We start from the raw sequence: 13,050 nt of genomic DNA on the forward strand, positions 1-13,050 counted from the left end.
ATGAAATAGCAATAATCTCCTCCAGTTAAAGGCATTGTCAGAAGATTACATTAAGATAAAAGCAATGTTAGTTCCAAGTAGAGTAAACCCATGGAATCTAGTGGGACTTATTTCTCATGATAAACAAGTCTCATTCATTTCAGTGAGTCTAATATTAGATCTAACCTATTAGTATTTGATCAAAACTGTGATAACGAAGCCTATAAACCCTTGACTTAAATCTTCTTCCCCAGCCTAGGTGTTTAAAAAGAGGACTGGTGATACAATGAGATTACAAATCAGCAGCTTTAATTCTTTTCAGATAGTGTTATTTCCAACCATATATACAAAACAAGTTTATTTAGGTACAGAAAAACCTTTTAAAAGAACAAGAAAGTGTTGCCAAAACACACAGCTTCCGTTATATCTAGAAGTACACGGCCGCATCAGTGCCTCTCTCGTCAAAATATTGCAAAAAGATAGCTGGATTACTAGCATAGAATTGATCAAGTAACTTCTTTCGCTCTTTGGCAGAAAGACTGGAGTCCTCATCAATTGTTTTCAGCAAAGATACAAGTTCCTTTTTTGTAGTCTTTTTAGCACTGCAGTGATACTCGCTTTCATCGAGCCTCTGGCAGAAAGTATATCCTGAACATGAAAAAAATTATTTGGTAAATTATAAATTAATCTATTAGATTATAGTGGTAAAACTTAATACACAGACAGCTTTCCTGGTATACAGCATGCAGTACACAAAGGTGCCCATGTTTATTGAATTCATGATTGCGAGCCACATGAGAGATCTGCGCATGCGTCGACGAAGCTAGACGCCTTTACATCGCCCTCCAGGAAACTTACAGATAAAACTATAATACAACCAAACAATTGAAAGATAAGCCTGAAGGAACTTTTGAGGAGGTTCCGGAAACTCAGCTACAAACTTTCCCTTGACTTGGTGAGTTTTTCCTTGCTAATTACAAGCAATAATACTCTCCGTGAAAACAACAAAACAACATAACAAGCATAATGGCGACAAAACGTGAAGTTAAAGAACTGTCGGAGTTGATAACTAATATGGAGAAAAATATTAGACAAGACCTAAAAGCGCTTCAATCTAAGTTTGGGCAATTAGTGGAAGAGGTTAAAACAGCAAGGTCAGCTGCAGATAATGCTGTGAAAAAAAGCGAAAACAACGAGAAAGAAATACAGCAATTAAAAAAAAGGCTGGCTATATTATCAGACCGCCAAAGGCGAAGGAATTTAAGACTTTCAGGAGTAACAGAAGACATTGCTGCAGGAGACCTTGGGAAGACTGTAATTGCTTTTTTTCAGGAACATGGCATAAATATAACAGATGAGGACCTTGAACGCACTCACCGATCTCTGAAACCGAAACCAAAGCCTGGAGCCAGGCCTAGAGACATTATAATAGCTTTTTCAAGAGAGAAAACGCAGAATTATGTTTGGAACAAACTCAGGAAAATTAAAGACTTACAACTTCAGGGACAGAAGATATTTCCTCGCCCTGACTTATCACCAGAAACCATGAATGAAAGAAGACTTATGAAACCCTTTGCACAGAAGTTGCATGAGAATGGTGTTTTATTTTCCTGGGGTTATCCAGCCAATATTTTAATTTTTAAAGATGGAAAACTCTTGAAAGCTAGCAACCCAGCAGAGGCGGAGAAGTTACTATACAGACTTAACATACAACGTACTACTCAGGAGGCCGAAGAAGAGAAGGAGGGAGGAGAAGAAGAAGAAGAAGAAGATTGAGGGAATTTATATGTGACTGTAAATATGAATAAGCTTCCTTCAGGAATGTAAAATCTATACCACGTGAAAATAGTTTTTTTTTGTTTTGGTTAGTGTTGGTTGAAAAGAATGAAATTTTTTTGGGGGGGGAATATGTGGGTAGACAGATCTCCACGTATAGAGACGAAAATGGGGGGATATAGAATCCTTACCCAACTCCTTGGGAAGGGGTTATTTTTGGGCTATGGGGAAGGGAAAGACCATCAAAAAATAGTAAATAATAGGGGCACACCAGGGGGAGTTGAGATAGACAAAAAATGGGGAGGATAATTAAAGTACTCTCCTTAAATGTGAATGGTTTGGCCTCAGATCTGAAACGTTATAGATTAAATAAGATGATAAAGGATCAAGGGGTTGATATTCTGTGTCTGCAGGAAACGCATAAGAGTAAGAGAGACGTAAGACCTTTGATGAAGTCTACTGACTGGAGTTTGCAGATAGAGTCAAGGGGAACAAACAAAGCAAGGGGTGTGGCCATTCTCTTGCACTCTAGAATGAATATAGATGTTTTGGAACAATGTAAAGATAGAGATGGAAGATTTATTTTTGTGAAATTCAGGATGAATGGAAAGAAGTATACTTTGGCATGTATTTATGCACCTAACAAAGGACAAACCCTATTTTTGAACCGAACCTTTCAAAGATTGCAGTCATTTTATGAAGGAGACTTGTTAATTGCAGGGGATTTGAATAATGATATTAGGGAAAATAAGAAAGTAAACTTAAAAAAATGGAAACTTAAAGAGGTATTTAGTCTCCTGCAGGATGAAAAGCATCCTACCTTTTTCTCAAAAAGGTATAAAAAGTTTTCCTGTATTGATCATATCTTAGTGAAAGAAACTAACGATATGGAAGTTAATAGAGTGGAAACAGGAGCTATATGGATTTCAGATCACGCACCATTACTTGTTGAGATTGGTTTGGAGGAGGAACAGAAAGTTAGAAGGTGGAGGTTTAACTCTAGGATATTTTTGCAACAAAAGGATAGAGAGGATTTAATAAGAGGGATACAAAAATATTTTAAAGAAAATAAAGGATCTGCGGAGGAAGATATAATTTGGGATGCTGCAAAGGCAGTAATCAGGGGAATATGTATTTCTAAAGAAATTCATTTTAGAAGAAAGGTGAATTTTAAAAGGGAACAAAAACTAAAGGAGATAGTTGAATTACAAAGAAGATTACAGGTGAAGTTTGAAAGACAAATACAGGAACAGTTGAATAGGGTGAAAGATGAGTTGCAAGAGTTAGATAATTTGTTTTTGTGGAAAAAAGATTTATTGGTGAGGAATGAGTATCAGAGAATAAATATAAACTCGATGAAAAGATTGGCAAACTATTTGAAGAAAAGAAAGGAAAAACAAAAGATAGGGTGCATGAAAAATGAAACGGGAAGTAAGGTGTTTAAAGACAAACAAATAAGGGAGATCTTTGAAGATTTTTATAGTAAGTTATTTAAAGTAAATGAAGAGAAACAATTTGAAGAAGCTATTGTGAACAAAATTAAGAAACAAGATTTAGCAATTTTAAATGAAGAAATCACACAACAAGAAATCTTGACAGTTATTAAAAATTTAAAAAGTAGGAAATCACCAGGCTTAGATGGTTTTACATCAGAATTTTATAAAATGGTGGGGCCTTTAATAGTTCCAGAAATGCAGAGTTTGTTTAACAAGATAATGAAGGGAGGGAGAGCCCCTGAATCATGGAGGAAAACAGAAATCATGATAATCTTGAAACAATCGAGAGACCCGACGGACCCCAACTCTTATAGGCCTATTAGTTTAACAAACCAGGATTATAAAATTTTTGCAAAAATTTTAGCAAATAGATTAGAGAAAACACTCCCAAGATTAATAGGAGAGGATCAATATGGTTTTGTTAAAGGGAGATATATTGGACACCCTATAAGGAATGTGATTAATACTCTACATCACGGAAACAGTGAAGGAAGATTTGCCCTTTTAAAATTAGATGTATATAAGGCATTTGACACTCTAAGTCATGGGTATTTATTTCAAGTACTAAGTAAATTTGGATTTGACGGTCCCTTTTTGATAGCATTAAAAGAAATTTATAGAGAAGGGAAGGCAATGATTAAAGTTAATGATAATTATACAAAAGAAATTTTGCTCCAGAGAGGAGTGAAGCAGGGATGTCCCTTATCCCCAATGCTGTTTGTGTTATCTATGGAACCCTTAGCCGAAAAAATTAGAAGTAGTAGTAAAATAAGAGGATATACAGTAGGGAAAGAGGTAATTAAATTAAATCTGTATGCGGATGATATAATATTGGTGTTACAAAATCCTCTGGATGCAATAAGAGAACTACTGATAATTTTAGAAGAGTTTAAAGAATATTCAGGTTTAGGAGTAAATATTTCGAAATCAGAAATAATGTTTAAAAGGATAGATTTAAAGGAACAAAAAGAAATAGCAAAGCTGACAGGTATGAAATTAGGAATTAGGAGATTAAAGTATTTAGGTATAACAATAACAAAAAGTATTAAAAATTTGATGGGAACTAATTATAAAATAACTTGGAGAAGGATACAGGAAAAACTAAACGAATGGGATAATAGATATATAAGTATTTTAGGGAAAATAAGGGCAATAAAAATGTTTATAATACCAAAGATGTTATATCTATTTCAGGTACTCCCGGAGTACATCCCTAAAAAACAATTAGCTGTATGGGACCAAGAATTAAAAAATTGGGTTTTTGGGAAGAAGAAAGCTAGAATAGTAAAGAGGGTAATATATTCACCACAGGAAGATTTAGGGTGGGGTCTCCCACATTTGGAAAGCTATTACGAAGCTTTTCAAATTAAAATGCTATTGGAATTAGATGGGAAAAGTGTGGAGAAATGGGTAAGATGGGAGGATACAATAAATAAAGAAGTAGGTAAATTTGGAATATTTACACAGAAGGTTAAAAAAGACATTAAAAATACAATAGGTCCAAGACAGACAGCATTAATAATATGGGGGGAAAGGCAACTTAATTGGATGCCAAGTCTTTCCAAATGGACCCCACTAGAATCTCTAGGTGAGGATTTGAAAATTGAGAAAACTTTTTGGAAGAAACTAAAAGAAACTGGCTATTATAGAGTGAAGGATTTATACAACCCTCAGGGGATACAGATTCCGGCACAAAATGTAGTAGGACAAGTTGGAAGACAATACTGGTTACAGATTATGGCTTTATACAATATTTTGAAACAGAGAAGGTATTCTGGAATTCTAAATAAAGAGGATACCCCGCTAGAAAAACTATATAATAATAAAGAGGATAATAAGAAGGGTATTGCAAGGAAGTTGTATAACTTGATAAATACAGATAAAGATTATATGATTGGGACAATACAAACGAAGTGGGAAAGAGAAATGACATTGTCAGCATACGAAATAGATGGGTTAATGGAAGGCATATTGGAAATCAAAATGGATAAATTTAGAGAATTGGAGATGAAATTAATATTGAAATGGTATAGGACACCCCCTCAGTTGTCTTATATGATAAAAGGTTTGAATTCAAGTTGCTGGCATTGTAAGAGGAGTAAGGGATATTATGCACATCTTTGGTGCGAATGCCCTAAGGTTATTGAATTTTGGCAGCTGATTTTAGAAAAGGTGAACGCCGTATGTAATATTAACTTGCAGCTGACTGGGAAAATCTTGTTTATGGGAGTTCTGGGGAATAATAAAGTAAAAAAACCTAAACAGAATTTATTTAAAGCTATGATTATAGCAGCACATGCAGTAATAGCTTATGGGTGGAAGGATGCATCAAAATGGACTTTGGAAAGATGGAATTGGTATTTATATGAATGGATTCAATCAGACATACTGTCGATTTTGACACAGGATAAGGTATGGGAAGAAAAAACATTAGAGATAAGAAAGAAATGGTCGGGATATGTAAGATGGGTAAGAGAAGGGGGGGCCAATAATGTTATATTGGTTAAACTCCAAAAGGTGTGCTCATGGTTGCAGATTTAAAATTAAATGGTCTTTTTCTGTTGTTTTTTTTTTTTTTTTTTTTTCCTTTGGGGGGGTGGGATAAGGGGGTAGAAATAAATAGGAAAAATGATGACTATGTAAAGATAAGAGAAATGGTTATGTATGGATATGTTAATTAAAAAATTAAAAAAAAAAAAAAAAAAGATTGCGAGCCACATTTATTGAATTCATTTGTATGTGAGCCAGTGATTTTTGGCAGTGTTTTGGTGCCAGGATCACTAGCAGTGATGAGGGTGCAGTTGGGAGGACGAAAATGGTAGAGGTGTATATAGGTCACATACAGTACTACATATTATTACCCGACCCTGGCCTTTATTATTTATCTTCTTATTAAAAGAACCTTAATTGATCTAATGGACCATTAACTGAACCCACTGTTCTAATAAACAGTTATCGATCCAAAACATGAGATAACATTTAAGGTAACAAATGGCATAAGAGTACAAGACATTTCTGGAGAAGCTTAGCTTATTTACATGTTGCATTTCTGTTGTGGAGTGTGCCTAAAGTGGGTCACAATAAATATCAACTTCTTATCAAAGTGACTAAAGTGCTACTAAAATAATGATTACCTGTATTCAGGTTGGAATCTCTGCCTTGTTGCATAGCCACAAGCTTATCACTAACCATTTTGTGCAATGTCCCTGGAATCTGGAGTAAAAGCACACACAGTGACAATAACTTCCAGTTCTTCAAAGCTGAGTAGCCACTGAGTAACAAGCAGAAGGGAAGGGAAGGGGGAATCATAAGCCACTGACCTTTAAGACATCTTTCTGGCGGTCAACTAAAAACAAAACCAGAAGGTCTGTTTTTCCTTTAGATAGATTTTTATTGTTGACTATAGCTTTAGAGAAAGTTCTTTTCACAACCATCCGATTGTCACTCTGAAAAACAGAGGAAACAACAGTTGGAATCCTATTTGTGTTTATGGAAAGTTTGCATCACTTGCCATGGCTATAATCAGCATGACGCCAGGGGTATATTTTCACTATATAATCAGGCAGGTGACCAAGCAGATGATCAAGAACCTTGTCAGTTAGTTGTGGCAGGTTATGCAGTCACCAGTAGGATTCTAGCCAGTGAAGAAAAGGTTGTACTCTGATTCCTAACTCATTTACCAGAGCAAGTTATCTAGAACAGCCATTCTCAACTTATTCCTTTCCTCTTTTTTTCTTTTTTCTTTTGCCACAGTCATAAACACAATATGGAAGAAATATAGGCCAAATCAGGACTGTATAAGATGCATAACAAACCTTATATGGTGGTGTATGAAGAATTGTTTCCAGTCTGTGGCCCCCTTCAAATGTGCTATGTCCCCCCCTTGTTGAGAATGGCTGAACTAGAACATAGGTGCTGCCATGGGAAGAAATCACAGCATGGGTTACTACCTAATAATCTTGTATTTCCAGTGTCAACAAGTGGCCCAAGCTGGTGCTGTGCTCAAGTGGATCCATGTCACCAAAGATGGCACTGGATCTCTACTGCTCACCCCCATCAACCCCAGTGATCCCACTTGCCTCTGTTTGCAGCTTAAGCTCAGAATTCTGAGCAACAACAGCCATGAAGTAAAGAAGCCTCCTGAATTCCTCCCTTATTGGGCTCTCCAGCAACTTCAGGTAGAGCTGAATTGCTTCCAAAGCTTGATCGTTCTTTCCATTGACTGAAAGAAACCAAAGAGCAAATGATGCAGTTTGGTTAGCACACACATTGTATTACTTTTCTACTGAAACACTGCCAACTAACCCACCACAAACTTGTAAAGTCTGCTAGTAAAACATGCAGTTACTATTAAGCTGCAGCATGCACTTGAAAAAAAGGAAAAACGGCATACATTGAATACAAGAAAGTAATTTATTAGCTGAAGAATGCAGCTAGTCATCTAGAAATCTGGAATAGATGGCCTGTGCATGAAGCTCTTCCCCTGTCCTTTGAATGGGTTCTGCCCAGACTGCCAGTTCCTTCTTACTGTGGAAAGATCAACTTATTAAACACTGCAATCTTAGCTTACTTTTGGACTGAATTACCTATTTGATATACAAGTCCCTTGTTCTGTGCATCCCTAAGGGGAGCAGAGACACAGAGTGGATATCCGCCAAGTGCCATACCTGAAGAGGGATTCCATTTCAGGAGACAGTATGTCCTGCCTCCTTAGGCTCAAGATGCAGAGATGACAGCGCAAGGGATGAAAAAAGAGGTCACTAGTCAGGAGCAAATGGAGCGTTGTCCTAGAGGACAAAAATCTAGAGGGAATCTAGTAAGGATGTTGGGATGATGATGCCTGCTGCCCTTTCCACTTTCTTTCCTTTTTTAAAAAAGATAAATCATATCTTTTTCGGAGGGACTAACCAACTTCTTCTAATTTTTTCTTGGAAACGTGTCTGTCCACGTCCCGGAGTAGGTGGCATTTGGTGCCAATATTGTTAGTTTCAGCTTTCGGAGATAGATAAATTCATGGAGGATAAGACTATTGATGCCACTAGACAAGATGGCTATATATACTGCACCCAGAAGCAGTAAGTCTCTCAGCACTGGTTGCTAGGAACAAGAGCAGGAGAGTGCTACAAGGGGGTGCTGATAAGTATTGAGTACTTGGAGTGTTGTTGTCCTACTTACTGGCATTCTGGAAACAAAATGCTGATTATATACAGTAGCTCTTTGATTTAAGTCAGCATGGCTTTTATATTTAATTCATCTTTGCAACATCCTTTGAAGATACCATGAAAGCTATCTAATGCCTCCAGAATTCCACCTTTGTTTGGCCAATGAATAAGGTATCTAGAAGACTAAGTTTCAAGTTTTTGAAACAGAAAAGAATAAAACAAGTGCCCCAATATATCTGATGCCACTGAAGCACAAGTGAAACCACGGTTTCAGTACAGCACCCACTGCACAAGTCAGAATACAAGGTAATTAAGAACAACAACAATAATTAGGATGCTGATGTATGGTTTTTTAACCTTAAATCAGTTAGGAGTGATTTCCTAGTCTCTGCTTCTAGTGGTGCTGTTTGACAATGTAACCTGTCCAAGTCTATACAGTCTGATTGTTTTCCCAGGAGGCACAGTAAGATATTAACTCTCAACCACTGGCTTCATAGCCTTGTGCTCCAACCTGCTGCCAACTCCACTGTCAGTAAGACTGTTCTGGAAAAGCACACTATACACAGTAATTTGGGAGCATCCCTACTGTATAAGGTTAGTAGTAGAACAGGAGGATGTATGTGGCAGGGTTGATTTTTGAAAAGATTATATGCATAGTGGGTGAACTATTATTAAAGCAGACAGAATGCTCACAAAGACACATAAGATTCCAGGTATTGTCAACTACTAGCTGAAATACAGGGAAGTGGTGGCGCTGCGGGCTAAACCGCCGAAGCCTGTGCTGCAGGGTCAGAAGACCAAGCAGTCGTAAGATCGAATCCACGCGACGGAGTGAGCACTCGTCGCTTGTCCCAGCTCCCGCCAACCTAGCAGTTCGAAAGCATGTAAATGCAAGTAGATAAATAGGGACCACCTCGGTGGGAAGGTAACAGTGTTCCGTGTCTAAGTCGCACTGACCATGTGACCACGGAAAATTGTCTTCAGACAAAACGCTGGCTCTATGGCTTGGAAATGGGGATGAGCACCGCCCCCTAGAGTCGAACATGACTGGACAAAAATTGTCAAGGGGAACTTTTACCTTTACTTTAGCTGAAATACAATTAAGTCAAAACTAGAGCAGGCCTGTTGAGTCAGTAGAGATTTGGTGAGTCAAATCCTTTGTAAGTTCCATTGATTCAATGGGCCCATTCTAGTTGTAACTTGCAACTGGATTTCAGCCATTATCTGGCAAGTGTTATCTTGAATACTGGGCCCAGGTATGCCAATGCTTTGGGCATACACATATTTTTAGTGAATGCAATTCCTCAGCATAATTGTTGGAGTTAGAAAGGCAAGGTGGAAACTTCCAAGACAAATTTCAGATGTTTTTGCAATATAGAAGAATTCTTAATGAACTTCTAAAGAATATAAAGCTTCCCTAACAATCAAGTTGGAAAAAACACTGTATTACACCTTTCCTCCATGAAGCTTTTTCTGGGCAAAATACTATTTAACAGACTCGACAATGTTGCAAAGCAATTCCTTGAAGGGCAAAAAGGGGGAGGAGTGGAACCAGATCATTGCTCAAGTTACCAAGCTGAGCAGGGGAGTGTGTAGATCTGCCAGTTTCCCATTTTGCAATAGCATCCTTAGCAACTGTGTCCTAGGAAACAATGCAAGGCATATTTTGGCCAAAAATTAGGCAGGCAGAAATGGAGCCTATATATTTCATTCAGGGTCCTCTCATACGTCATAATTCAGATACTGAACTAAAAAATAATAGAAGTATAGTTGCCCATTATAACCAAATACATTTCTAGGTTGATGATCAGTAAGTAGTACATCTTGGGATTATAAATGCAGATATGTGATCTCATGACAATGTACACCTTGGCCACTGGGGCCTGATAACATACACTTGGACTAAAAGTGAATAAGAAGGGGGGCATGAAGAATCACAGTGGAATGAATAGGTAAATCCCTCTTCTCATCCTAAATTCCATTCCAATTCCAAGACCTTTACTTTGCATCCACCACATAGTCTGACCACTACACAACTCCAATAGTCTTGGGGTAGATCAATTTGGATCAGAGGAAGCACTTTCACCTCCAGTCAGAATTCACAAGTCTATGCCTAAAAAAATCTTTCTGCTGTGAAGGGAACCTAACTCAAAGTGATGCAAATGACAAACTACCTCCAGATATTATGGCACTGTAACACGCCCAGCATTCCTTGACCACAACATTTAGAGGGGCCCCCCTCTTGCCTACCTCCTAGCAGCTTAGAGGATCCTGGAACGAGCTGCTTAAGGGGGGGCACACCTTTCTTTACCCCCATCTCTTGACCCCGGTTCTGGTAACCTGGTTAGATTTAGTCTTTGGGCCACTCTACATATGTTGAATTCCATCCATCCTCTTACTGCAGTTTACCATTCAAGGTTTGTTGCCTGTATACCTGCAGTTTCCCAAGATTAGGGAGAAACCACCTCTTTCTCCATACAGTCCCATTTCACCTGGGCGATCACTTTACTATTAAAAGAATATGTGAAGAATATGAGCAGGCATTTGCCTGCTCCTTGGATTTCATCACACTTACCTAGCAGTTCTGCTATTCCCAGATGGATATCAGGTGCATGATTTAAGAGGGGCTCTTTCTTTTGGCTGTAGTATCTTCCAAGAGTATCAAACAGCAGCAGTTTCCCCACGTGTACTTTTTCAGGCCCATCAGGTAAATTTCGACTCACTTCAACCACCATTGGATCTGGTAGATACTCCAGACAGTCTATTGCAGCTGATAGCCATTCATCCGCCCTAGAAAAGGAAAATTCCTCCACCTGTATCTTTTTTTCAACAACGCTCACTCTGCTTTGGGTAAAGTTAGTCATGACCAACTTCCTTTGATATCAATGGAACGTGCACCAAACTAGAATGGAAAGGGCACCAAATTAGAAGGATATGACAGATGTCCAGAGGGGGCAGCAGTGGGTATGTGGTTGAACTATTGTGTTGTCTTTTGTTTTCAGAATGTTTTTAGCACTTCTGCAAGGAATACCATAATTCATGCTGAAGTTGCATGCTTGGGTCCATTTAAGGAGAAAGGCAGGGTAAAAATATTTAAATAAGTAATAGTAAGAGCAGAAAACTCTTCTCTGTGTGATTTTCCTGAATGAACTCACACTGCTCTTCTCAGAGTTTGGAAAAGTTTCCTTTTGACCCAGCATGGCCAGTTCTGAATGAACTCAGAAAGTCACATTCCCAAACTCCAACCCTTCCCAGGGTGGCTACATGTCCTTTTCTAGTGAGGACAGTCCTCTATCTATAGGGCTGCCTAGAGGAAGTATTCTGAATAAGTCCTCTACTTGAAGAATCATCCCATCTAACTCTGATTTAAGGTTAAAGACCCATAACGAGGAGAGATCAAGGCCCCCAAAGTGGCCCATACCCTTTTTCAAAAGCAGCTTCTTTTATTTATTTGTTTGCGAAGGCTTTCACAGCCGGGATCTAACGGTTGTTCTGGGTTTTTCGGGCTCTTTGGCCGTGTTCTGAAGGTTGTTCTTCCTGACGTTTCGCCAGTCTCTGTGGCCGGCATCTTCAGAGGACAGCAACATATGCACACATTTAAAATTCCCCAAACACTCCCACCCACTAAAAAATCCACCAACACTCCCCACCCACCAAAAGTCCCCGCTAAAAATACAAACATCTACACCGCAGGCCAAGTAACACAGTCCAACTAACTATTCACTACTGATGGTCTTTGCTCCGCAAGGCACATTAAAATGTTTTCTGTAAATCAGGTTTTGGCCTCACTACTTATTCATGGATGTACTCACTGCGAGTCACCAAAAGCTTTCAGAATCTCTCGGTCCAGATAGTTGCTGGCAGAGCTACACTCAGATTCCTGCTTCATTTGTGGAAATCTGTCTCGTGACTTTTGGTACTCCAGTAAAGAGTCAAGTAGTGGAAGGTCAATGAGATGCAGCAGCCGAGCAATTGTTTGCTCTCTCCAGACTTCATTAATAACTGAAAGAGTGAGAGGCAAAAGCCAAACAGATTGTTAGCAAAAGTGATTTAAGGATCAAAACATAATCCAACATCCCAGTATTTGTAGTTTAGCCTAAGAGATTTAAGGTTTGCTGGAGAGAACACAAACCCAATCTACTGCCTTCCTAGTGCTTTGCCAACTGCAAGAGGACTTTTTCATAGTAAACAGAAGGGGAGTAATCACAATTTACACAGCAAACAGCAAGGACTTGGACATATCCAAAATGCTTTACATTTTTTCCTGTGCAAACTTGCAAATGATCTTTGCTGGACAGGGAATCTAATCATGTACGTCATGGCAATAGGGAATGCATGAAGAAAGAACGCCTTGTTAATGTCTTTGGAGCTGAAACAATGAGACACTTCGCTTCCAGTGCCCCTGCCCCAGACAAGGATTCCACGGTTCAAAGCTAAGAATTTTCCTTGCTACATTTTGATCTACAAAAATATAAGCTGATATTTGCCTTTGTTCTTCAGCAACAAAAATTAAAGAGAAGTAGCATCCATATATTACTTCTATCATGTTCAGGCCTGATACATTTTAGATACACCCAGCCACGATGCTCAAGTTTTTCAGCAACTGTACCATGAGTTACGTGCAAAGCACTGCCGTT

The 13,050-nt window shown here is 38.4% G+C and overlaps 1 protein-coding gene across 1 annotated transcript in view; it reads right to left on the minus strand.

The window, feature by feature from the left end:
- Nucleotides 1-271: 271 nt before the first annotated feature.
- The window catches only part of DEPDC7 (DEP domain containing 7), a 28,221-nt gene continuing 15,442 nt past the window's right edge, over nucleotides 272-13,050 (minus strand). Inside the window, exons 4-9 of the mRNA XM_020795598.3 lie at nucleotides 12,226-12,415; nucleotides 10,989-11,203; nucleotides 7,331-7,473; nucleotides 6,572-6,697; nucleotides 6,386-6,464; nucleotides 272-627 (exon numbers count right to left, since the gene is read on the minus strand). Of these exons, the coding sequence (XP_020651257.2) occupies nucleotides 407-627; nucleotides 6,386-6,464; nucleotides 6,572-6,697; nucleotides 7,331-7,473; nucleotides 10,989-11,203; nucleotides 12,226-12,415 (974 nt within the window). The 3' untranslated portion in view covers nucleotides 272-406. The remainder of the gene's footprint in view (nucleotides 628-6,385; nucleotides 6,465-6,571; nucleotides 6,698-7,330; nucleotides 7,474-10,988; nucleotides 11,204-12,225; nucleotides 12,416-13,050) is intronic.

The sequence above is a fragment of the Pogona vitticeps genome, chromosome 1, assembly GCF_051106095.1.
Source record: "Pogona vitticeps strain Pit_001003342236 chromosome 1, PviZW2.1, whole genome shotgun sequence".
NCBI classification, from domain to species: Eukaryota; Metazoa; Chordata; class Lepidosauria; order Squamata; family Agamidae; genus Pogona; species Pogona vitticeps.